Source organism: Triturus cristatus, chromosome 5_1 (genome assembly GCF_964204655.1).
Source record: "Triturus cristatus chromosome 5_1, aTriCri1.1, whole genome shotgun sequence".
Classification (NCBI taxonomy): domain Eukaryota; kingdom Metazoa; phylum Chordata; class Amphibia; order Caudata; family Salamandridae; genus Triturus; species Triturus cristatus.
Genome location: NC_140587.1, coordinates 322,797,625 through 322,824,917, shown reverse-complemented (window position 1 = coordinate 322,824,917; position 27,293 = coordinate 322,797,625). Strand labels below are relative to the sequence as shown.

The following is a 27,293-nucleotide window of genomic DNA, read 5'->3' as shown; positions in this document are numbered from 1 at the left end:
CTGCACCCTTTGACGTAGATGATCACTGTGCTGTATTACAGAATCTACAAGAGACCAGAGACAGTCTTGCAAAGGAACACTTGCCCTCCACAACTGATGCTGCGCTTCAGATTCCGGTAGTCGGCTGGCTACCTCGAGTTGGTGACCTGGTCCGGGAGAAGGTGGAGAACAATAAGGAGTTCAGCCCCTCTTATCGTGCTCCAGTACCAGTTCTTGGCGTGCAGGGTACAAGAACAGTCATTTTACCTCCACTTCCTGGTCGCAAGGATAACAGGTACATCTCCATTGACAATGTCAAACTACAGCGAGTGGCTGATTCTTCTTAGTATGACTCCAGCGGTCTCTTGTCCAGCAATGCTGAGAAATTCTGTCTTGACTCCGGCTCCTACAAACAGGCCTGACATTGCCATCGAGATGCATACAGTTACTAATCCTTTATTGCCACCACCGGATGGTGGTCCAACTGACGATACTGTGTATACTTATCCCACAACTGCAGTTGACCAGTCATGTTTTTCATTTGACACTAACTCTATGAATTCCCATGCCCCATCGAAAATTTCTATTTTTGCTGCTTGGTTTACAAAACATTTTTTAATTCCCCCTTGGACTTACATTTGGCTGGTGCTCGTAAGTATTTTTTTGTTTATGTCCATTGGATTTGTAGTGGTGTTTTGTAGTCTAGTGAATGGAGACTATCTGACCGAAAGAAGTGCAATTAGATTAATTGATGGAACTTTGGCCCCTCACTCCTCATCGCACATCATGAAAAGGGACCGGACTTTTGTGAATATTACTGCCTGGCCTGTGTTTTTTTTTTTTTGTAAAACATTTTTATTGGCATTTATAAACAGTTATACACATAGGCACAGGCGATAGCGCCATTATCATATAGGCTTACATATCAGGAGCGCCCAGTCATATCCCTTTCGGTCTCTCAATCTCGTGGGCCCTCGGGCTACTCGCCTCTACCCTGAGTTGGGCTGCAGGTATGTGTCCGGGACCAGCCTCTGGGTATGCACTACTGGAGCGCGCAGTGATTGCCTCGCCGCTTGGGGGCTGTGCAATGTAAGTAATCCCCTGTAAGGGGTGTCGTAGAGGCTATAGGGTTGCAGCCATTAACTAACCGTCAACTAACTGGGGACAGAGAAACTAGGGAAAAGGGGTGCACTATGTCGCATATCATGAATACTTGTAGCTGTGCGCCTGAGAGCTGGACCATCGTGTGGGATAAAGTCGGGGTGGTCACCGATGCGGAGGAGGGAAGGGAGTCAGGGGGGGCGGGAGCACCGATCATTGCCTATGAGGGACCCGGCGGTGGGACCTGTGGTGTCTGCCTCTGCGAGTCACCGGGTGCTTGGACTGCCTGCGCATTTCCCGGGGTGGGCTCCGGAGTCGTGGGCGCCCCCGGGGGGTCAATCAGTCTTGAACTCGCCACAGCTGCTGTTTCCTGCGCGAAAGCGTGCATTAACATGGCCCATGGCATGGAGATCGGGTGTTTGCGCATCCCTCGGGCCTCCTCCATTCTGAGTGTTGTTTCCTCTGCCTTGCCCCACTTCTTGACTGCTCCCACCCATGCCGCTAGAGGGGGCCCCCCCGGCGTCTTCCAATGCATAGCGATGCATCGTTTGTCTAGGAGCAACACCAGGAAAGCAAACCTCCTTTCCACCTTCTGGTGTTTATGTCGCCCATGAATACCCAGTGCACACGCCTCCCATGTGTCCAGGTCCTGTAACCCCGTAACCGATTTAAGGGCAGTATGAATCGTGTGCCAGTAACTATAAAGCGTCGGACAATCCCAAAACATGTGCTTAAACGAGGCAGCGGGCTCCAGGCATCTGGGGCAACCGAACAGTTGCCCCAGTCAGGGAAATATTTCTGCAGCTTTTCGGGGTGAGATACGCCCTGTGTAGTATATGCAACTGTATGTTCTTAAACCGGTAATTGCCGGATACTTTTTTAGTGTATTCAAGGACCCGAGTCCACTCCCTGTCATGTAGAGGCCTTTAGAAGTCATCTTCCCAGTGTTCTCTGAGGGGCGCCAGCGTAGGACTCCGCAGGGTCCGTACCGCTTTGTAGATCCAAGTGACAAGATGGCGACCCAACCCCATCTGCAGTATCGCATAGATGACCGGGTGCGTGGGGGGCTCCATATCGATCCCACGCCACTGCCTGCGGCAGTCCGTGAGAAGTTGCCTATGCCGTAGGAACTGCCCCCCGGGAAGCTCAAAGTCCCCGACCAGTGCATCGAAGGTCTGCAAGCTCTCCCCGGAGAACAGCATACCCACCTCCGTCACAGCATGATCCGTCCACACCTGCATCATTCGCTCTGCGTAATACGCCCGACCCCTGGGGAGCCCCACCAACGGCAGCAGAGGAGAGTACAGGGGAGTATCCCGACTAAGTCGGTGAACACGCGCCAAGCAGGCGCGCGCTGTCATGACCTGGAGGGGCCGGGATAGCGGCGGTGTTGCACCCGGCAGCAGCATGCGATGGACAGTGGGGGTTTGAATCCGCCCCGTCTCAGTGATCAGCTCCTCTTGTGCCCGGCCTGCCGTCCAACGTGACACCCACTGTAATTGGGCGGCAAGGAAATACGCCTCGAATGAGGGAGCCGCCAACCCACCCTGGTCAAGGGGTAATTGCAGTTTTGCCAGGGCTATACGCCGGCGGCCGTTGCCCCATATGAGGGTCCCAAGCAGGGTATCCAGCTCGCGGAACAGGGATCGCGGGGGAACCACCGGAAGATTGGAGAAGAGGTAAAGCAGGCGCGGGACCAGGATCATTTTTGCGACGGCTATCTTTCCCGTGACAGCCAAGTGGAGACCCTTCCAGAAATGGACCAAGGATCGGATTACTGCCTGGCCTGTGTTGGATGGGATTGTATGGGATGCTGTTAGATTTCAAATTCATGGTCCCACAGAAGTGATTAATGTTCCCAATGTACTTCGTGTTTCTATGGGGGATGTTGTTAAACAAAACATCCACTCTGATGATTGGGATGTCAAAGCCGTAGAGGCTCTTTTTTCTGATTTGAAATATTATGCTGCTTTTGATGCTGAAGGTTTATATTTAGACACAGCAAACTATGGGTAGTTATTTTGTTACCAACTGTGACGGGAAGAGCTGTGAAGACCAACAGGAGTATCCCGGGGGCACCGAGCCGACTCGACTGGTGCTGACTCTGGCGACGGCCAGGGGGCGGAGCTTGGGGGAGCAGAAAAACCGGGAAGAAGGAGCAGCATGTGTGGAACGCCGAGGATGTGAGGAGCTACACGGAGACCCACGACACGAGGAGGAAGGCGAGACGATACCGAAGGAAGAGACAGAGGAATCTGGTCCAACGGGAGCCCAAAGCGACGACGGGAGGATCCAGAGGAGAACCGGGACGTACCCCGAGGAAGGCGCTACGGACGAGACGGCCTGGACCCTATCATCGGGTCCCGGTTTCAGGCAAGTGATAGGGAAGACAGGGCGCACATTGGTAGGGTGGTGGCAAGCGCAGTCTGGCTTCTCCGGTCTGTAGGTAGGGGGCCACCCAGACAGCAGGGGAATACCCAAAGGGGCGGGAGGCTTCCTTTTCTTTTCTTTCTCAGGGGCAAGCACGACTGGGGGCCAGGGAAAATGCACGCTCACCTCCAATGGGAATCTGCCTGAAGCAAGGGCCCGGGACGGGAGAGAAAGGCTAAAACCTGAATAACCACACGGGTTCCACTGAGTGATTGGAGAGGGGAAGACAAACAACAAGGGGACTAGCGCAAAAGCTTATGCGCGTAAGAATAATAGCAGGGAGAGATAAGACCCTGACCGTCTCATATTTTCTTTACTGAGGGGACGCCCGTCAGGACAGCCCACGGGAGCAGGAAAAGCAGCATAGACCGGCATCGGTGCACGGAACCGACAGAGCCCGGGGATACAGACCACGGCGGAGAGCCGACTTCAGCATCGACAGTTCCACAGTCCCTCCTGTACACCCCAATAAAAGTTTATACACCAATCTCCTTTGCCTCGTCCAGTCTGTGGGGGCATGACACCAACATTATGGCAATCATTTCCTGCATAAAGCGAATACATTTAGAAATGTTGTCAATTATACGAAATGGGAGCATTGCCCAGTGCCCGTTGAAGGCAGCTCCAAGACTCTAGTAGACATATTTACATATTTTACTGACTTCAGTGCGTCTACTCCTGTAGCCTTTTATTTTAAGGTGGCTGCCGAGTCAGCTTCAAAAGTCAGACTGACACAAACTAATTTATTGTATTCCAAATCCTTTATGGATGAATTGGCTATTGGGGGCTATGAGCTGTGGAAAGATACCATCGATCTTAAATGGGTTTGGGGTTCTAAAGCTTGGCAGGTACAGGGTACAGAAGCTCTGCATCGTGCTTGCCTTATCCCAAACCACATTTTGTTTTTAAACTCACCAATTTTTCAAACCACCTGTTTTGGATTGGCTACTTCTAAAAAGTTAAATTCCCCCTCTATTCCTGATCTGGGAGATTATCCAAAATGGACTAATCACACAGATCTGTCCTTTGATGTGTTGCAGTCCTATATCACCAATACGTCCTTCAACATTTCCAATTTTTATCCTGAAGGTTGGTTAATATGGCAGAAGAGCTCAGATTCCTGTCAACATCGTTTCCTGGGTCTATAACCTGGCTATACACAGGTTAGAGTGGACCCTCGATTTGAATCTTCCCATTCTGTTACTACCTATTCGGTCGGGAAGTTATGTCAGAACTGGCTGCAACATTCCACCTTGGCATCTGTTAAACTTAATTTATCAAAATTGAACGACAAAGTAGATTTGAATGATTTTGTTGAGGGTCCTGTGGGTGGCAGATCCAAAAGATGGGTGTATGCTATATATAACGAAGTTTGGAAATTATCTCAAATTTAGGCTGCTTCCAGATTAAGAGCTATTGATCAAGCAAATTTGGGAAAAATTCTAGCTGTAGTCGATAATAGCATTAACACCCTTTCTTCCAAAATGTATACATTAGATAATATTGTTTCATCTGTTGTGGATATTGTACAGGATGATATATCTGTTTTATACCATGGTCAAAATCAATTGCGTTCTATTATGCAGTTTGCATGGACTTTGCAAACATTGAAAGCTGGGAAAGTTCCCTGGTACTACATGAATACATCATCTTTATTCCTGCTGTTTAATCCGACTGCAAAACAACAATTCATGTCCATTAAATATGCAACATACTCATTACTGCATATTGAAAAGTTAGAACCTTTACCTTACTCTGTGGCCGAATCGAACTCAGCAGTGTGGCTTATCCACAGTTTAATCACCTTGCCGTTTCCATTTTTTAAGTTCAGTTCATGTATGAAACATTATGCCCTAGGCAGATATGAACCATTGGGAACTGCTTTCCTGCATGAAGTTTGGTCACTCCCATTTACATACAGGTGCATGAGAGAGGGTAAAGAAGTTTATTTGAAAGGGGAGGAATGCACTTCCACACCTGATCACTCAGTTGTCTGTATGCACATACAATTGCATGGCACCTGCAACGTTCAGGCACCGAATTTAGCTTGCATTCTGAAGGGAAATCCTGTGCCAGCAATTACACCCACTTTTACATTGTTAGCTAACGTTAGCTTTTGCTTTTAAATAATGAGGCATGCTGCGGGATGCTAGTGGGAATTTTGTAAATTGTAATTGTCTCACAACGCGTAGTCTGCTGTAAAAATGTCCTTTTCCCGCCCCCGCATGGGAGACTGGATGTATCCATCTGGCCTTCCATCCCAACCTTGAAAGCAGAGTTCAACAAGATGAGCAGAATAAGTGCTCTATTGTCTCAAAAAGAAGTCGCACTGACTTCCTCCCGTGAAACATTCGTCCTTCACGTGGCAAACACCCGCACCGAGGTGCATGCGCCTTCATTTCGGAGCTCCGATTCATACTATATTCAATGCCTCGTCAACTACTGGCTTAGTGCATTTTTTTCAAAGTTGTGGCCTCGTGACCTCCTTCCAAACAATATTTGGTGTGATACCGTCATTTTTTCATTCTATTTTTTCCAGCGTCTTCGGCGGGCTTCCGTTGATTCTCACCCTCACGGCTGGTGTGCTCCTGTTGGTCTGTTTGCTGCGCAATGGCTGCACGATATGTATCACACGACAGCCTGCCCCGGCTGCTTCACCTTCGTAACCGGATACTTGAATATTATGGAACATTACCACTGGCCACTTTCAGCGTAGCCTATGGATTGTCCTTCCGGTTCTCCTACTTTGCTTGCGTGCAACCTGTTTTTCATTGCTTAGATTGTCCTTTCGAATGGGCTCTGGATTTGTGCCTGTCAAACTCGGCGTCTCCTGCCCCGGATTATGATCGACTAATGAGTTCCTTAGTGGCTCATGAGTTGGACTGTTCTGGCATCGGGATTATGGCCTGTGGAGCGGCACATGGAGTCCTAGGGAATTAGGATATATATACGGCAGCATGTGACTTCTTGGCGAGAAGTTATCTTGAAGAACACGCAAGTTGTCCTCTGATTGTGCTAGAGGCTCCAGTTATCGAAGAACATGTATGTTCATTTCCTTTGCTAGACTGGATGGCGGAATCTTTTACAGAACATTATAATGACTTCCTCTTGGAGGCTGTTGCTACTTATTGTGCTTACAAGTTGATGGATTAATTTGGGAGTTGTCCATCTTCCAATACTCCAACCCCAAATTTTTAAATTTTTTCTATTTTTTTACTCTACACTAGGCTCCGTCGCGCCTTTGCGAGATGTTACATTTTTTCCTTTTTCTAACGGGTTTTTCGAACTGGCACTACCAATTATATGGATGGGCAATACATGAACTTGGTTCTTTCTCTGTCGAACTTGAACTCTGCATTCTTACTTTCCTTCCCTATTTGTTAGTGGTCCGATCAAGGGAGGGTGTAGTGGAGACGGAGTTCCGTGTACACACATTGCTATGTTAGCATAAGCGTCTTAGATGTAAAACGCCATCTTGCCACTTTTGCTGCTTTTGCACACGACACTGCAGGTAGCTGTTATTATAAGAAAACCTGCTTGCTTGCTTTTTCTTCACATGAGAACGATCTGTTCACATCCCTAGACGTGCACCGCGACCTTAGTCTGAACACTGTGTGCAGAAGCCGTCAAGGTCAAATAACAATGTATGCTTTTGAATTCATGTTGATCGGCCCACGCTCTAGCCATAACACGCACACAGATGCAAATATCTTAAACTCGGGTGCCTTTAATATTGCAATTTGCGTGCATGATTCAGACACTTTGGAGAAGACCTTTTCCGGACACAGAGCAGAGCTGATGCTGAGATGTGATTCACCTAAGCTGATATTTACGGTATGGGGTTCCCCATTAAAACCTTGAGACCTTCTATTAGTTTCATAATACTAGCTTTCTTGTGTGAAGGGAGGGTGGTTGTTTTCCACTATCATTTGTAATATGATTTCTCCCTTCATTTTCTATGGTATTGTAACAATGCTGATGGTTTTGTTTTTAATCATTTGCCTGCTTATGTTAGCCAAAGTACTGCATCATAGAGCACGCAGTTAAAAATAAACATTTTAAATTTTACTGTGTCTCTGATTACTCTATTTGTGGACGGATATGAGAATAATAACGAAAAGGTGTTTCTGATTCCCACCATTCTTGAGAGTACTCGAAGTCGCTTGTTCTGGGTTGTCTAATCATTGGTAGCTTCGAAATGATACGGAGAACGAATGAGACACTGATGCTAGTCGTATGGGGGTTCTGGGTACTGAGGTGAGTTTTTGGTACACCGCAATTCACTGAGGTCCTGGTTTCCTGCGCATAGTTCTGTGCATGAGCAGAATCCCTGCAACAGTACCGGCATCCTGGCTGGGGTATCATTAATACCCTATGCTCCCTCCAGGGATTGAGTAGCACGGATATTCTCTACTGTTAGAAGACTTCGTATAGATCCAACAGCAGCAGTTTGCCCAATTGTTCACTATGGGAAGATGATCAGGACATAAACACATACTGACTACAGCGTTACTAAATTGTTCATGGAGTAAATCTAAATAAAAGACAAATATAGATACTGATCATCATCACAATAATGTAGATGTAAGATGCGTATCAAAAGGCGATATTTTTGGAACAGGTCCTCTTCCAGCCAAACATGGAACTGACAATAATGCACATCAAAAACAGCACTGATTTAACCAAAAAGGGAAAAAGACAATTGATCAGAGCACAAGGACACACCATCAATAAACCACATTTGTCCTCTGTTTTGTACAAAATTGGCGTTTAGAAACTTTTCACATCAACAATATGTCTCAAAACTACAGGGCTTCCTCTTCCTCAAGTGGCGCCTATTTAGCATTTAAGAGTATTGGAAATAATAGTCCAGGAGCACTCACTCATTTACGTACTCCTACATGCCTTTGTGAATCAACCCTGAATGTCTAACTCTATTAGCAAAATTGTAACGCAGGCACAGTCCTTTCTGTTTATACTATTGTATATGAATATTCTCACAATATTCCTATTTTAACCTCTTCAGCGCTGCGCGGATTCCCGCGCGGTGCTGAAGGTTCTGAGCGCGGGCGGGGCCATGACAGAACGGTTCCGTCATAAGCACAGCCCAACCGACGTGCATGACGGAACCGTTCCGTCATCGGCGTCGAAGAGGTTAATGTATTGGGACAATGCAAAAAATTATGTAAGAGCATGTAAAAGAGTACTACAGGAGAACTATTTTACGTACTTTAAAATGCCTTTGTGAATTGGCCCCATATTGTTGTCTTACCTCTCATTTCATCACCTCTCTTAACATTCTGTTGCTACCTGGGTACTCTATAGGCACTGGTTACTACCCTTAAGAAACTGTAATCTCACTGCTTCCCCCTACCTATTCTCGTTAAGACAGCTGATCACCAACTAATTTAGTTGAAAACTCACTCAGGTTAGACGCAACATCTGAAGAACACAAAAAAACTCTGCAGCACCACCCAGTGACCCACGAGCTCCCATTGCTAGTGGGAGCCATCAAACCCAAGCTGCACACCATCAAACAAATCCAAGCAAATCAACCTGCTCTTGTAAAATGTTTGCCCTATCCATGTCTGAGCCGGGCCCACCATCAATGAAGTGTGCCCTTCACAGACAGGAACTGAGCGCTAAATTACATAAACAATGTGCTGTCTCCACAGCAGACAACCAATCATAACTGCCCCGGGGACAGAACAGCACTGAAAGTCAGACCAGCAGTTTAACATTTCTGGTCTGCAATTTCAATGCCGAGGGACAGGAAAATGTAGAAGAGGCGGGCAGAGAGCACAATTGGAAGCAAACTCCTGTTGCACCCCCTGGGCACTTTCTGTAATATGGTCCAAGTGTCCACCCTTAGTGCAGCATTGTGGCTGCAACCCTATAAATGACTAACAATACCATCTTGATTGTAAAGAGGAATATACCCGCAGGTGCTACTGGACCTCTTGTCAGTCTTCAAAATCAGCAGCGGCAGCGGGGGCAGTGAAGGGAATAATTTCTTTTTTTTAAATAGTTTAAACACTTTTTTTTACGGAGTTTTATATAGCGCGAACTTGACCCGGTTTCGGGTATCAGAGAGCTTTACATAGCACCAGTTGCGTTACATGAGGACACATTCATTTTTTTATTTTTTTGTTAGGCACAGGGAGATTAAGGGATTTGCCCAGAATCACAGGATGTTCAGCGTCGTTGCCGAGACTTGAACCCGGTTCCCCAGATTCCAGGTCGACCGCCCTAGCCATTAGGCCAACTCCTCTCCCAACACTTATCTTTCGCTGCTGTTTTGTGTTCTTCTGCTCCATTGCCATGCTGCGCATCGGTGATCTTGGTATTACAATCCCCAGGAGCACAGGCTTCTAGACGCCCCATGCAATCCCAGCGCTTCTCACATGCAATTACTCCTAGCATGAGAGAAGCACTGGGATTGGGTGGAGTGGGCCAGTTTCATGCTCCAGCAGGGACTGGGAGACTATGCCCCGAAGCACTGCTGTTATCTCCGAGGAACAGCCTGGCGATATCAAAATGCGCATGACGGTTTGGCTGGCCAGCCAAACCGACATGCGCTGTTTCAGTGCTTACTACCACTGCCCCTCTGCTGCTGACGGTGAAACATGGCACTCCTGTCCAAACTTGCAACTTACAGAGAACCATACGGTGTGTTCCCGAGACCCTGGAACCATCACCGGGATACATCAAGAGATTTCTCAGAAAACTGTTTCTTCTAAGATGGCCCCCATCTTCAGAACTGTTTGACCTCTATGAACGCCTTCACGTCCAATCATGATTCCAGCATAAGGACAACAGAACGTTCCCTAATTATCTCCATAAATCATTCTTGTGCAAATAGGACTATTGTTAACATATCACACTGGTCTTTTCTGGCTCCTTCCATACCCACCTTTTATTGCCGATTAAGGGCATTTGTTAACAGGCCACCCATAGACGCTGGAAGTAGGGGTGCTACAGTACCCTCAAAAAATAACTATGCTGGTGGTCAGTAGGTAAATGAGCAGCAGGGATGCCTTTATATTTTGTCTTTATCTTTCCACATTTGCTCTGCATTCAAAGACAGAGGTCAAATGTCTTCAGACAAATTGCTGCTCATTCATTTAACATGGAGATTGGGATTCACTTTTCATTCTCTGAATGCAAAATGTGAGCATTTTGTAAAATTAACTATGTGGCAATCTTTCTGGAGTAAATGTAGCGTGAAAGGAAAGGCTGTAGTTTGTCATTTTTTCTAAAACACCATTTAAATACCTTCAAACGGGCTGTATAAATATTTCAAATATATCAGCAGTTAAAGCTCAGATGAAGTGCTTTTTGTAATTTTAAAATGTGATAGAAACAGTTTCAAAACAAATCAAGTCACTTTAGTTAGTGATGCGCAAATGATAATTATTCGCTGAAATGCGATTTCCATAGATTGTCGTTTGTGTGCTTTATAGATTTACTAGCAAATGTAGTGGCCATTTCCAGGAAAAATGTGCTGTCTTTAAATGACAGTGCACCACCACACCATGCTTAAGTAATTTATTTATGACACTGTGCTCCAAAATTCACATCAGCTGGCTACATATTGCACCTTTACCACTCTCCTGCTTAGGTGACTCCGGAGAAATGACATTGATGGCAGCACCCCCTACTCTGAAAATGGTTCCTGCATCACTGAGGCCCCAAAACAGCTGCAGCAGCAATGGCACCCCGTCTGGTGCCCCAGCCACAGCTTGCCTCCCCTATTTAATGTCCCAATGCATATGCAGGAATTTCTCACCAAAAGTGTTTCTGTCAATATGAAGAGTGCACTTTTACAATGCCAGCCAGCCTGCCATGATGGAATGACATCCTAAACTGGTAACCAATAGACACAGTCAGCCCCGTCATGCTGCGTTCAATCACATTCTTAAACACAAACATTCCAGGATATTACAGGTAGGCATCAGTAGCGGCTCCTACCGATCGGGAGTAGTGGGACAGGGGGGGGGGGAGGGGCAGATGGTCAGGTGCAGGACAGAACGAAATAACAACAAAAAAACACTTACCTGGGCAGGCTGGCAGCCGCCTCTTCTCCGTCCTCTTCTTCCTGTCTCCACCAGCTGCAGGAAGGAGCAGGAAGCACCCAGGCTCCCAATAGCCAATCACTACACTGCAATGCAACGTTGTGATTGGTCTGAGCACCGAAGTACGACGCTCAGACTGGGAGGCTTTGCATGTTCCTCACCAGGCTTTGTAAAGCAAGCCAGGTGGAGAGGATGCAAAGTGGGCAGGGCTGTTTGGCTGGCCCGAGAAGGCCTGCCAAGCAGTCATGTGCACTGAAGGAGTGCAAACCACTCCTTGCCCTACTCTGGCCAGCCCCGCCCTAAGACCCGTTCATTTCAATAGGAAAAATAAAACGATAATACCTATCCGTTATTATCATTTTATTTTTCCTATTGAGGTCAGTGGGGGCGACACTCCTCCACCTTAGCGGAGGAGCCGCCACTGGTAGGCATTACAAGACAGCAGATTGCAACACAAAGCCGAAAACCAGATATTTGGTTCTGAAAGACAAACAATCTATGTCTCTGACAAGCTGGCAGTTTTTTTTACCCATATGTGGTCAACATCGTTTGCTTTTGATGCCTGAGACCACGATGAAGTAGATGGTGGCCCCCACAAGGAGAATAAGATGGCAGATAGGAAGTCAGAAACCATACGAGTGAGTCGATGGCGGTGCAGCAGCTGGGCTCCTAGGAAGGTTTTATTTGACAGAGCCGACGGTGGCTCCACCATTACGGCACAGCTCATGTGAGGTAGGAGAAGTGAGAGTTGGGTGGATTGGACATTCACCGAATTTCCACCAATTTCTGCTGCATGTCCTGTTACTGCCCAGTTCTAATTGACATCCTAAATAGGTAATCTTGCCCTTTCATTCTGTAGAGCAAGCTCTTGTCCAATCAAGAAGAGCGTACTGAGTTAAAACACTCTGAAGGCCGCTCTCAATGGGGTACGCATCTCATCTGTGGTGTGGATGCTTTGAACAGAACGCCACACCCGGGCCGGCTTTAGCACTGGTGGCGCCCTGTGCAAAAATGTTTGTTGGCGCCCCCCAATGACTGCCGCTGCTACAGACTCCCTCACTACCACCATTTAACAGTGCCCCTCAAGTCTCCATAACCAGTCTCACAGATTCATTTAGTTTTATAGCGCCACTCATACCAGTGTGAAGTGTCAGAGCACTTTACATCATACACACATTTAACAGAGACAATCACACATGTAAATCAGTGTATAGGAAATGTTACATAAGACAGAGGATTACAAGATGTATGAGTCAAATGCCACCGTACTGGTAGGCAGCATAGCTTAGGAGTCCTTGGTCTGGAAAATCACAAATTCAGAATTTAAAAAATAACACTAATTGTTAGGGGTTCTCTTTAATAATAATAATTCATTTCTACCCAAATTAACCCTTTTTGCAAGATTAGGTTAAGGAAAGACAGGGCAAAAAACCATGTAGGTGTAATATACACCTTGCAGTTTGCATGCACCTCTTTGATGACAGTTAATAGCTCATTGTTCCATATTAGGATTTTAACTTATAAACTGTAAGTAACAAAAAGATCTCTCGACAAAAGCAGTAACCCACTGACCTATTGACATTATATGCATTTTGTGATCTGTATTGCACACGTTCTTAGCAGCAGGAATATTAACCTGCTGAGCTACTTTAGGAGGAGTCGAACTTCCACTAGACAAAACTCCTCCCTCTTCTCCAGGAAGGGCATTAATCCGGTAGCTATCCTGACGTTTTTATTTATGTATGAAATTGCTGGAGGCACGGAACGGGGAAGCCATAATATATTTGCAAACACGGCGCCCCCACCCCAAATCAACGCCCGGTGCGGTGGCACCGATCGAATCGCCCTAGAGCCTGCCCTGCGCCCTACCCCCAAAAATACCTCTTTCCACTGTTGCTTAACCCCTTGTGTGCCCATGACGGGCTGGACTCGTCATGGAGCACAGTCGCGCTGTGCCCATGACGAGTCCAGCTCGTCATGAGGCATTCCCTGGGGAATGCCTCTGGTGGGGGCACCAGAGGGATTCCCTTTTAGTGCAAATAGCCTCAGGAGCTAGGGAAGAGCTTCCCCAGCTCCCGAGCCCCCCCCACTTTCACTGTAATGACGATCGGCGCGCACGTTGCGCCGACGTCATTACAGTGAAAGTGAAACTGAAATGAGCCAAGAGGCTCATTTCAGTTTCACTTTCTACGTGCTCAGGGGGCTATCTCAGCCCCCTGAGCACATAGAAAGATGGGAGAGGTATCGTTGGAAAGGGGAGAATCTGCTTTGAAAATTTGTGTCAGCCCGGTGATGACACAACTTTCCCACACAAAAATGTGTGAAAAAGGTGATTTTTTCAGCTAAATTTGAGGTTTGCAGGGCATTCTGGGTAAGGAAACGTTGGGGGATCCACGCAAGCCATACCTCCCTGGAATCCCCCAGGTGTCTAGTTTTCAGAAATGTGTGGGTTTGGTAGGTTTCCCTAGGTGGCCGCCGAGCACCGGGCCAAAAACCCAAGTGACCCCCCTTGCAAAACCAGGTCGTTTTGAGATAGGCAATTTTCATGTCGCCTCACTACGTTGTGGGCCCTTGCTTGTCGCGGGTACTTGGACCTCCCACACGAGTGAGGCACTGTTTTTATCGGGAGACCTGGGGGAACGCTGGGTGGTAGGAAATTTGTGTCAGCCCGGTGATGCCACAACTTTCCCACACAAAAATGTGTGAAAAAGGTGATTTTTTCAGCTAAATTTGAGGTTTGCAAGGCATTCTGGGTAAGGAAACGTTGGGGGATCCATGCAAGCCATACCTCCCTGGAATCCCCCGGGTGTCTAGTTTTCAGAAATGTGTGGGTTTGGTAAGTTTCCCTAGGTGGCCACCGAGCACTGGGCCAAATACCCAAGTGACCCCCCTTGCAAAACCAGGTCGTTTTGAGATAGGCAATTTTCATGTCGCCTCACTACGTTGTGGGCCCTTGCCTGTCGTGGGTACTTGGGCCTCCCACACGAGTGAGGCACCATTTTTATCGGGAGACCTGGGGGAAGGCTGGGTGGTAGGAAATTTGTGTCAGCCCGGTGATGCCACAACTTTCCGAAAAACAAAAATGTGTGAAAAAGGTGATTTTTTCAGCTCAATTTGAGGTTTGTAGGGAATTCTGGGTAATGAAACGTTGGGGGATCCACGCAAGCCATATCTCCCTGGAATCCCCCAGGTGTCTAGTTTTCAGAAATGTGTGGGTTTGGTAGGTTTCCCGAGGTGGCCGCCGAGCACCGGGCCAAAAACCCAAGTGACCCCCTTGCAAAACCAGATCGTTTTGAGATGGGCAATTTTCATGTCGCCTCACTACGTTGTGGGCCCTTGCCTGTCGCGGGTACTTGGGCCTCCCACACGAGTGAGGCACCGTTTTTATCGGGAGACCCAGGGGAATGCTTGGTGGTGGGAAATTTGTGTCAGCCCGGTGGTGCCACAACTTTCCCACACAAAAATGTGTGAAAAAAGTGATTTTTTCAGCTAAATTTGAGGTTTGCAGGGCATTCTGGGTAAGGAAACGTTGGGGGATCCACGCAAGCCATACCTACCTGGATTCCCCTGGGTGTCTAGTTTTCAAAAATGTATATGTTTGCTAGGTTTCCCTAGGTGCCGGCAGAGCTATGGTTCAAAAACTACAGCTAGGCACTTTGCCAAAAAAGGGTCATTTTTCGCTACGAAATTGAGGTGTGTCCACGTTACGTTTTGCACCGTTTCCTGTCGCGGGCACTAGGCTGACTCACACAAGTGAGGTACCATTTTTCTCGGAAGACTTTGGGGAACGCGGGGTGGGTGGAAATTTGTGGATCCACGCAGATTCCAGAACTTTCCACCAGAGAAATGTAGGGAAAATGCGTTTTTTTGGCAATTTTTTAGGTTTGCAAGGAATTCTGGGTAACAGAACCTGGTGGGAGGCAGTCAAGTCACCCCATCCTGGATTCCCCTGGGTGTCTAGTTTTCAAAAATGTATATATTTGCTAGGTTTCCCTAGGTGCCGGCAGAGCTATGGTTCAAAAACTACAGCTAGGCACTTTGCCAAAAAAGGGTCATTTTTCACAGCGAAATTGAGGTGTGTCCACGTTGCGTTTTGCGCCGTTTCCTGTCGCGGGCACTAGGCCGACCCACACAAGTGAGGTACCATTTTTCTCGAAAGACTTTGGGGAACACTGGGTGGGTGGAAATTTGGGGATCCAAGTAGATTCCAGAACTTTCCACCACAGAAATATGGGAAAATGTGTTTTGTTTGGCAATTTTTGAGGTTTGCAAGGGATTCTGGGTAACAGAACCTGGTGGGAGGCAGTCAAGTCACCCCATCCTGGATTCCCCTGGGTGTCTAGTTTTCAAAAATGTATAGATTTGCTAGGTTTCCCTAGGTGCCGGCAGAGCTATGGTTCAAAAACTACAGCTAGGCACTTTGCCAAAAAAGGGTCATTTTTCGCTACGAAATTGAGGTGTGTCCATGTTACGTTTTGCGCCGTTTCCTGACGCGGGCACTAGGCTGACCCACACAAGTGAGGTACCATTTTTCTCGGAAGACTGTGGGGAACGCGGGGCGGGTGGAAATTTGTGGATCCACGCAGATTCCAGAACTTTCCACCAGAAAAATGTGGGGAAAAAGTGTTTTGTTTGGCAATTTTTTAGGTTTGCAAGGGATTCTGGGTAACAGAACCTGGTGGGAGGCAGTCATGTCACCCCATCTTAGATTCCCCTGGGTGTCTAGTTTTCAAAAATGTATAGTTTTGCTAGGTTTCCCTAGGTGCCGGCAGAGCTAGGGTTAAAAAACTACAGCTAGGCACTTTGCTAAAAAAGGGTAATTTTGCATTGTGAAAATGTGGTGTGTTCACGTTGGGTTTTGAGCCATTTCCTGTCGTGGGCACTATGCCTACCCCTACAAGTGAGGTACCATTTTATCGGGAGACTTAGGGTAATTCAGATTTGTAAAGGAACTGTTATTACCTATTGACTTTCGATGCATTTCTGCCTTCCAAATGAAAGACATTGTGTAAAAAAGAAGTCATTCTAAAAAATGACTGATAATTCTCATGCTAGTATGAGTATTCCCAATTTCAGAAATGTGCAAATATCTACTGTTTCTAAACTCTATATTTTGTTCCCATTTCAGAAATACATAGGTGTCTTTCATACCGATTTTTCCATGTACACAGTTTTACAGAATAATTACTATATACCCGGTACATAATAAAAAACCATTGCAAGTTGCTGCTCAGTTTTTGGATCTGGGTTCGTCGGGTTCTTGGTGAACCTACAAGTCCTATATATCCCCACAACCAGTAATGTCCAGCGGATGTAACGGTATATTGCTTTCAAAGAGCTGTCATAATTAGTAGAAGTTACAGGTGAAAACGTTGACACAAAAGTCTTTTATTCAACAAATTTTCAATTTATCCTATATTTAACTGTTAGTTTCTATAAAAAAACCTTGATGGATCTACACACATGACCCCTTGCTGAATTCAGAATTTTGTCTACTTCTCTAAAATGTATAGCTTTCCAGGATCCATTATTGCTTTTGTACCCATTTCTACCATTAACTGGAAGGAGGTCGAAAGCACAAAAAATAGCAAAAATAGGCTATGTCCCAGAAAAATGCCAAAACTGTGTAAAAATTTTTGGGTTTCTGACAAAAGTCTGGTATCCCCTAAAAGCTGGGAAAAGGGTGATTTTAGCCCCACAAACCCTTTTTTTGATAACACTTGCAGGGAAAAACTCAGAAGCTTTCATTTGCAGCCCGTTTTTCCCATTTTCCCTCAAAAAAACAAAATTTTGTTGTATTTTGGCTCTTTTCTGTGACCGCTCCAGGGGAATCCACAAACCCTGAGTACCTTCAGAATCCCCATGATGTTGGAAGAAAAGGACGCAAATTTGGCGTGGATACCTTATGTGGTCAAAAAGTTACAGGGACCTCAGCGCGCACTACCCCAAATAGCCAAAAAAGGGCGTGGCACAGGAGGGGAAAAGGCCTGGCAGCGAAGGGGTTAAACTGTCATTTGGCTCCAACAAAACGAACGACTTCAAAACAATTACCCTGTATATGTATTCACCTAAAGAGACCCACCAGGATGAGACCGATATGTTCTATTAATTAGCGTTATTTCTGATGTTTACTGCCAACGCGCTCTTCAACGTTGTTTCGCCGTCACCCAGCATGCCTTGTATTGTGTATGCATAATATATACATTTTGCAAATAATAAGCTCACGTTTCTCAAAGGATTTGTCTTCCGCACATAGGAAGAGATGTTCCCTTCGTTAGGTCAACACAGTCTTTAGCCAAACCTTAGCGTACTCTTTGCTAAGGAAAACCATCACTGTCTGTAGCATGAGCATACACCATCGCATGAGGCCACACGCCTTTACATTGTCATTTATAAATGCGACATTTCACATCAATGCAAATCCGTTTCCATTGCACGAATTTAATCACACGTGGATATTTGTTTTTACTCAGACAGGATAGAGACAGAGTTCCCCTTGCAAAGATCTGGATCTGTCAGCCACGGCCGGTGAACGCCTCTCCGCCAAACACAAGGTGAGTTATTTAATGAGGAGCCCAGCTCCCTGCGCCACCGCCGGATGCAGCGGCGCGAGGCAGAGGAGGCTCGCGCTCGCCTCGCGCGCTGCACAAGAGACATGCTTCTCGTTCCAGCGACTTGGAGGGAACGGGAACAGAGCCACGGAGCAGGCATCAGCGCTTCGTGGCATCTAATTGGACTGCCAAGCCGCATCGCTGCGGGAGAAGCAGGGGAGATATTAAAAGATGATGAGGCGCTGCCTCCAGATATTGCTTTCATTTGTCCAGCTCTCCATAATAAGGCAAGAGCCGAAAGGAAGAGTCAATCATCCGGGGGTCAAGGGCAGCGTTTCCGCTTAGAAGCTTTCCCGCCCTTTTATACCGAGATGCTCGCACTGAATGGCTTTCTTCCAGGGCCGACTTTTGGACATGGATGAGCTGGGCCCAGGGTGCCCAGACTTAGAGGGGGTGTGCATGCAGCTGACCTTCTAAGCTGCCTTGAATGATGCCTCCAACCTTCATTCCAGGACGCCGGATCAGTTCATTACCTCTCGGCTGTCTATAAAATCGTGTTTTCTTTACTTCCCTTAGCCTCCCTCCGATCTCCCTTGACCTCACTCCCCTTTCCTGCTCCCTCTCACCCTCGCCCCCTTCCTTGGACTCTCCCCTCCAGTTCGACAACTGAAAAGGTGATTCAGGTGAGGAGACAATGCGCAAGTGTGTGTTCACAGGCTGCTCTCTGCTCCGAAACATTCAACCGCACGTGACCTCTGAGCACAAAAGGGTCCCCACTAGGATCACAATTGGGGGGTACAAATGCGGAAGGGATGGGGGAAAGGATTCGGGAAAGGCGTCAAATTTAGTTTTACCTGTGGTGCTGTCTGAGAAATTGCCCGCCCTCCTTTCTTCTAAGTCCAGCATGGTATTACTGTAGAAATAGCCCCAGTAATGTCTGCTGGACGTCATTCATCGCAGGCCAGCGGGAGATGGGAGCAGAGCCGAGTATAGGTGGAACACAAAAGATGGGTGGGGGCACCCTGCAGAATGTGGTGAGGGGCCCCTGGCCTCCCATATTGCACAGATATTCATAGGTGTTAGGCCGAATGCACCCCCTCCCCCTTTGCAGGCGCTGCGGGGGCCCAGGTTACCCCCCCCCCCTTCTGGAGTCGAGTGAAACCATTGAAAGTTCAATGAGTTTCAAAAACACTCCTACTAATGCGTTTTTAAGTCATGCTCAAGTAATTTCTTTATTTAATTCTATTTTTGATTTAGGCGTCTTAATTTTTAGCAGGAAAAAGATCAAGCATGGTGCAAATACACATCAACAATTCAGCCACACACAACCAATGGATGAATGTCCCACGAGGGTATGGCATGGCCGCCTAGATTAAGAACGTACCATGGTGGAAGGCATTCTACAAATGCTTATAATATAACAAAAAGAACACCTATTCATTCTACTTTTAACGTCTGTGCACATTTTTGTCTTAAGGGTTGCAAGGTGTCGGACATTTACATTGAGAGACTGTCTTTGACCCTGTACAGCTCTCTGCTGCCTTCCTGCCAGGTTCATGCTATACAAATAACATATACATATATACATGCATTAAGCACGGCTACTGGAATCCTGCAGCAAAGGAGGATCAAATTATGCAGCTGGATTGACAACATTCTTTGGCACAAAATGTCAAATTATGCAGCATTCTGTAACATAATGTGGCACATCCTGTGGCAGTATTATTTAACTTATTTTTGGCCACATTATTCTGCTATTTTTGCATTTGAAAACATATGTACTCTTTGAGCAAAGATTTCATTTTATTAGCACCAGTTTAAGACCTAGATACAGCAATCAAATCCTTGAAAAAAAGACCATACAGCCTCGGCAAACCATGCCACGCCACACCATTGTGCGGCATAAACACTTTTTGTTTTAGTAACATTTGATGCATTTAGTTCAAACCGATTTTTTTGCTGTTGAAATCTGAAAATCACACAACATGCAGTGGGTGGATAAAGTGGGAAATGTGGTAAATTGATATTCATGCCGAAAATAGCTGCAGTTGCAGAATTGCATTATTACAGTGGGACTAACAATAAGCCATGTTGTTAAGGAGGGGTGCTTCTCAACAGAAGACACGGCAGTGAGTCAGTCCTCATTTTGTCTTCATGTATTATGACAAGGAAAGCATGAGTATGTACCTTGTGTGAGTAGCTGAAGGTTTCGGACTTCCTCCCGCACTTTCAGCTGCAGGACCTGCTGCAGGACATACTGTCGCTGGTTCTCCTGCGCGATCCCCATCCGCTCGAGCTTTTTGTCAGTCAGCCTGAGTAGGGCACGACCTAGATGTAGAAGAAAGCAGGTTTAAACGGACAGTAGACACCTTATTCAAGTTATGCTAGATTTACTTGACATGTCTATTGATAGAACCAGATCTGACCCGTCAGAAACCGAGACCTAAAGGCACTGTGCGATATGCCCATGCAATAACTAGTTTCTATGCTATACCATAATGTTGTTATTGTCACTTCTCACAAAATCTAATTTGGCCCTCATCTTCCTCTACTTCAGGGTTCTCCAGAGTCAGTCCCGAAGGACCAGATCCATGCCAGATTTTTAGCATATCCACATTTAGATAAATGTGGTTATCTTAAAAATCTGGCATGGATCCGGCCCTTCAGGACTGACTTTGGAGAACCCTGCTCTACTTAGAAACAGATACACAAACGTCTTTGACATATATTTGAAATTGATAACTTTAATGTTTCCTCCAAAAAGCTACACAGATATCCGACATGCCAGGCATGTATAAAGTTTGCCATGCATGTGCGTGGAAATCTACACAAATTGTAGGTTTATGTATATGCTACAAAGGCCTCATTCTTAAACAAGAGGGTTGTCTGGAGGAGGGTGGTGAAAAAGTGCATTTGCAAATGTAACTTTGTTCTACTAAACATAGAAAGCATTTTTCTTTTTGGGGTGATTCCTTGCCTGAGACCATAGAAAAATAACACATGGGGAATGCTTATGAATAACCACAAAGCTATCATGTTGTATATGTTTTGTAGATGTTTGCCTCTTTACTAACAGCCACAAAGTTACCTAAGCAGGAGAGTGGCACTTTAGTGTGCAGGTCACACGCATTTGCACTGCTACTACACATTTGTCATTTTTTGTGTGCACGCACTGTGATGGATTGAGCATACTAAGGCCAGATAATATTGTGTATAATAAGACCCCATGGCATTGTGGTAGATGTAGTGCTTCCATCTTTCATTTACTTTATCAGTCTTCATTCAGCAGCGTGGAGAGGTAGACTGGGCAGCAATGAGTAACCTGGGACAGAAGCAAGGTGGAGAGGTTTACTGGGCTGAAGTGAGTAACTTAGGAGAGAAGCAGGGTAGAGAGGTTGGCTGGGCAGCGGTGAGTAACCTGGGACAGAAGCACAGTGGAGAGGTTTACTGGGCAGTGGTGAGTAACTTGGGACAGAAGCAGGGTGGAGAGGTTTACTGGGCTGAAGTGAGTAACTTAGGAGAGAAGCAGGGTAGAGAGGTTGGCTGGGCAGCGGTGAGTAACCTGGGACAGAAGCACAGTGGAGAGGTTTACTGGGCAGTGGTGAGTAACTTGGGACAGAAGCAGGGTGGAGAGGTTTACTGGGCTGCAGTGAGTAACTTAGGACAGAAGCATGGTAGAGAGGTTGGCTGGGCAGCCGTGAATAACCTGGGACAGGAGTAGGGTGAGAGGTAGACTGTCGAATGCAGCATCTAGTTCAAAGAGAATGACAATGAAGTTGAGATGATATGGACAGAAGTGAGTGACCTGTTGAGGGCTGCGGGGCTTCGTAAATCCTCCTTAGCGGCAGTGGGGATGGTATTTCATGCTGCCTTCTGTTTCATTTTAGGACTGAGGACATTTAACAAGACTGTCCTTGTTGTCAAAGCGTTGCCATGGTGAACCCTTTAAGGAGCATCTTATTGTAATGCTTACAGAGACATTCGCCTGTGATGCCACTTCTTGCCTCCCTCGCAGTAGTTGTTGTCAATTAGTGAATTCAGGTTTCACCGTCAGAGCCCAAGATTCCATTGACTGGCAGCTCTGAAAGGCCATTCCTCCATTGCAAGCCAACAATAAACTCTATTCGATTTTACAGACTCTCTCTTCGCTAATGGCTTTCAGGAAAAGAAAAACGAAAATATTTATCTGTCGTAATCCGTAAAACACTGACTTACAAGTCTGAAATTAAATTTTATGCTAATGAGCGTAATTAGAATTATCTCTGAGGAGACCATTAGAAATTTAATTCACAGTCATGTTTACTGAATTTTTGCTTTTTAGGTTTGGCCTGCACAGCACTTGCGCTGTGCTTGGGAAATCTATTGTTTTTAACATAAACTTAAAAGGGACTTACATCCTGCCTCCTCTCTTTCCTGGCTTCTTATTGGTTCCTGTGTGTGACACTTACCTTTCCTCCGTTTTCATTGGCTGTAGCATATTTTACTGCATTTACCAATGCTTGTTCCTAACCTCCTTCTCTTATCAGTTTCCTGCCGCCAAAATACTGTTAACATCCACTTTGGTGGAACTACATTTTCATAAAGTTTTGCCTTTTACTATTGCAGCATATTTATATAACAATTTATCACCTGGAGAGATTAAGTGATTTGCATAGAATCACAGGAGGTTGCGCAGCGGTGCCACCCCGGAGACTCAAACCGAGACCCTCAGCTCTTGAGTTAGCAGCTCCGGCCACTGCATCACATCCTCTCCACTCTCATGTTATCTGTCAGGGAGCTCTTTCCTTCTCCCGGATGATGATTGATGAAAACAGCTCTTTATTCATTACATAGGCGAAACCGATGCATTACCAATGCTTGTTTATTATTAAATGTTTTATATTTATGTTATAAAGTGTTCTAATATTCAAGGGTAATGCTTGTGTTATAAAAAATGTTGTACCAACAGATGAAGCCTCAACCTTTGAACTGATACTACAAACATGCCTCTGGCCAGGGTGCTTTCATCAATGAAATGTAAGAATGAATCGCAATAGGAAATTGCGAGAATCCCAATACGAACGAATGATGCTTGTAAAAAGTGGTGTGTCCTCAGAGACCTTGAAAAGAGCACACTCCGTTATTGATAAGCCTCGAAAGGTCATAGGATTCAGGAATTAATCAAAGTTGAAAAGTACCTTAGAAGGAAAGGCCCGAGATACAACTGAACACACCTGAAGAGGGAGTGGCTATTGTTGAATGGAGTGAAACCAAGAGGGCACACAGAGGTCACTGAGAAAATGGTAATTTCAGAACGCCGGCATTTCTGTCACGGTGCTACTGCTTAGGACTCTGGTACTTCAATAAGGAATGGAAGGCATGGGTGGTGGAAGGTCGGGTGGTGCAAACCAGGGGGAAAGGAAGCCAGGGGTGCTGGAAGGTAGGGGATGGTGCAAAGCAGGGGTGGTGGTAGGGCGGATTCGAGTGTCTATGCTACAAACTGCTTGATAGCCGGCAACCCAGCTCTATGGCAGTTGTTTTGTGGACGTCGGACGGGGTACAAGCATGAAGGACTAGCTATAAATTAAACAGATGTCCCTCGGTTTCCATGAAGCAGACACCTGAAATGGATGCGTTAGCACCATTATGGGACACCGAGCAAAGATTACCTCCTCTACCCTTCGGATTCTTCCCTCTTCATTCAAACCAGACATGTACAGCACTGCAAGGTAACACAAACCTCTGAATAAAAAATAAAATAAAAAAAATGAGCCCACCTACTGCTACCAAGAGCCACCCTGTGCCACAACAGGCTAAGCTAATGAAGTTTGCCACATCTGAGTTCCCGTCCACTGTAAGAAACTGGATTTTTGGTTGACTGGGATGTAAGTCCTGACCAAGCAGCAACCACAATCCTCGTCAGGGTAAGGCACAAGTAAATCCCAAATTAACCTGTGCTCAACCTCCTGGTAGCTTGGCACAGAGCAGTGAGGCTTAATTTAGAAGAAATGTATAAAGTATTTGTGCAACACTTCAATCAGTAAAATAGTGAAAACACCACAAAAATCTCCCCCACAGGGTTAGAAAAATTGAGAGAAATGTAAATAAAAAAAAAACAAGACCAAAATGACAAAAATCCAATAAATTATGAATTTTTAAAGAACAAAGTGAAAAGCAGCACCTAAAAGCACAAAAGCACAAACCGCCAACTGTGGCTATCTGGTTACGCTGAACCGGTTCAAATGCAGAAGTTCAGGCCATCCGCGTTGGAGTACAGGTTGGATACAGCCCCAAGTTAGTCCAGCTGAACTTTTACATTCTCAAGGTTTGTGCAAAGAGTCCTGTGCGCGTTGGAGAGGGTAGCAGGGACCACGTAGAGCGCCGTGGGCTGTTGTCGACGTGGCGCAAAGAACAATCCCAACGTCGCAGATGGGCAGGCTGGAGCTTGTGTTGGTGGTTCCCTGCAGGCTGTCAATGCTGCAGTGTGAAGAGATGGGTTGGTCTCCTTGCAAAGGGGCCTGTTCGCAGTCCCAAAGAGCCCAAAAGCTTGATTTAAGAGCCCGTGAGCCACACTGAGGGTCAAGGACCCGAGAGGCACCAGTTGGTGGCCAGGAACGTGCTATCTGGGTCCAGGAGCTCGTTGGGGAACCTTTTATGTCCCTGCAGCTTAGGGCACATGTCCTAAAAAAAGAAGTGGGGGGACTAACCTAGTTAATCAGTATGAAAGTGGCATCACAGCGCGTGACATCACGGAGCATGACATCGCGGTGTGTGAGGCACGTGACATCACAGTGCCTAACATCACAGGAAGTGGCATCATAAGAAGTGACATCAGATCTTAAGCCATCACATATATATTTAGCAGGTGTATCATGAGTACATTTGAGCACATTTCGAGTATATTTGCAAACCCTCCTGATTTAGGCAGAAGATTCACACTTTTGTACGCTACACAGAAAACAATGTTGCCTTTTATCAGCGTAAAGCTTCCTCTAGCCATAGTGTTTTAAAAGAAAAAAATGTGATATTTAAATTATTACAACGTCTCCTCATGGGTAGTAAGCGCTAAATAAATGCTATTTATTTTGTGCACATACTGGTAAAGATCAACACATCTGACGTTCTTACAGTGCATGCATATCTCCTAAACAGAGCCTAAACAAAGTGACAAGCTGCCTCTCTAAAGTATGTGTGAAGTGCTCCCAAGATGTGAGCCTTTGTTTCCCGTCTGCTGTTTTTGCTTCTAGGTGTGAGGCTCCTGACTGCTGCCAGCTAGGAGACTAACAAAAGGAGGCTGGATGACCCCTCAGATTCGGCCTTTGTTATGGGCCCAGCGTGAGTCAGTAATAAGAGAGCTCCATCCCGCCTGCACGTTGTTGTGGATCGAAAGCAGATAAGAGCGTGCAGGCGCTGCTGAAAGTGTCCCGGTGTTTGTAAATTACACCGGGACGAATTCAGCATTTTTTTCAGTGGGGCCCAACTTCTTAGCAGGGTGGACGGTGTCCACCCTGTAAAAAGGTGGGTGGACACCGTCCACCTGCCTGGACCCCCGTCTTGTGCCCTGCTGCAGCTCAGATCAGGAGACCAGCAGACTGGCCTTTGAAATCACTCGAGGATCCTGAGTTCAAGATGAAGTTACAGGTGCAGTTCTTGTGGCAGCAGATCGGCATTGCAGGGCAGCAATTCCTTTAGAAAAGCACTCCTAGTATCAGCACAGCAGTCCTTCCTGGCAGAGTACCCACAGGTCCAGAAGTGTACTGAAGTGGGGGTGTCTGAGATCCAGTACTTATACACAGTTGTGCCTTTGAAGTGAGGAGAACCTTCTAGAGGTAGGCCTTTTGAAGTGCACAGATGCCCTTGCCTTCCTGGCCCTGGCTCCACAATAATTACAGGGGTATGCGACCCTTTGTGTGGAGGCAGGACACAGCATATTCAAGTTAAATTAGTGCTGTGCCCAGCTCCTTCCTCCTATCCTGCCTGTTATTGTCCATCCAGTCACACCTACGCTCCCCATTGTGTCTGGCTGTCTAAGGGGAATACACAGAGCCCAACCGTAAGCTACACCCAGTCATGTGACCCAGAGACAGGCTGCAGACACAAAGTGGCTAGGGCAAGGACATGGCAACTTTCTAAAAGTGGCATTTTCAGAATTGCAATTTAATATCGGACTACACCATAAATTTGGATTTTAGACTGTGATTCCAAAGACAACAAACAAGAAGGGGCGACCTGTTCCCAGTTAGAAATGACACTTAAAAAATTAATAAGGTAATTCCAATGTTATTCTATGGGAGAGGCAGGCCTTGCAGTAGTGAAAAAGGAATTTAAGAGTTTTTTCACTACTGGGACATGTAAAACTTAAAAGTACATGTCTATCTTTTTAAATATGCTGCATCCTACCATTGGGGCTATCCAGGGCCTACCTATGAGTGACTTGTATGTATTAAAAAGGATGGGTTTGGCCTGCCAAACGGTTTACTTTGCCAGGTTGAAATGGCACTTTAAAAACTGCTCACAACTATTGCAATGGTAGGCCTGAGACATGTTTTAAAGGGCTACTTATGTGAGTGGTAAAATCAGTGCTGCAGTCCCATGTGTAGCATTTAATGTACAGGCCCTGGGCACAGGGAGTGCCACTTTTCTAGGGATTTATAAGTAGATGAAATATGCCAATTGGTAATGAGCCAGTGTTACCATGTTTTAAAGAGAGGGCCTAAGCACTTTTGCACATGTTAGTAGTGGTAAAGTGTGCAGAATCCTAAGGCCAGGAAAAGCAAAAGTTTAGGGGAAAACCATGGCAAGGACTCCAGGTCTAACATCCCCCTTCATGTAAGATCCACAATATCGTCCGCCATCTTCAACAGAGGACCGTCATCCTCCTCCCGCCCAGGGCACATTGTGACATAACACAGCTTGAAGGTTAATGACAACTCAACTAACCCCACAATGCTTCTGGTTTTATCTCATTATCACACCCAAAACATCTAAGGGTAAGTTCCATTGGCCTGAACACAACCGTCAGTGTAATAAAAGGAAGCAGACATGAGGTCACTGGCGCACATCTAAAAGAAGAAGAAGAAGAATGTATTTGGAAGTAAAGCAAAATGGTTTGCATCAAACTATTGATGGAGGGAAGCAGTTGACTGTGTGACAGACTACTTAAAATATTTATCATCCT

The 27,293-nt window shown here is 46.2% G+C and overlaps 1 protein-coding gene across 1 annotated transcript in view; it reads right to left on the bottom strand.

Annotated features, from left to right (window-relative positions):
- Positions 1-27,293, bottom strand: part of SAMD12 (sterile alpha motif domain containing 12) — a 1,313,302-nt gene that overhangs the window by 650,735 nt on the left and 635,274 nt on the right. The window contains exon 4 of the mRNA XM_085605063.1: positions 20,324-20,464. Within this exon, the coding sequence (XP_085461189.1) occupies positions 20,324-20,464 (141 nt within the window). The remainder of the gene's footprint in view (positions 1-20,323; positions 20,465-27,293) is intronic.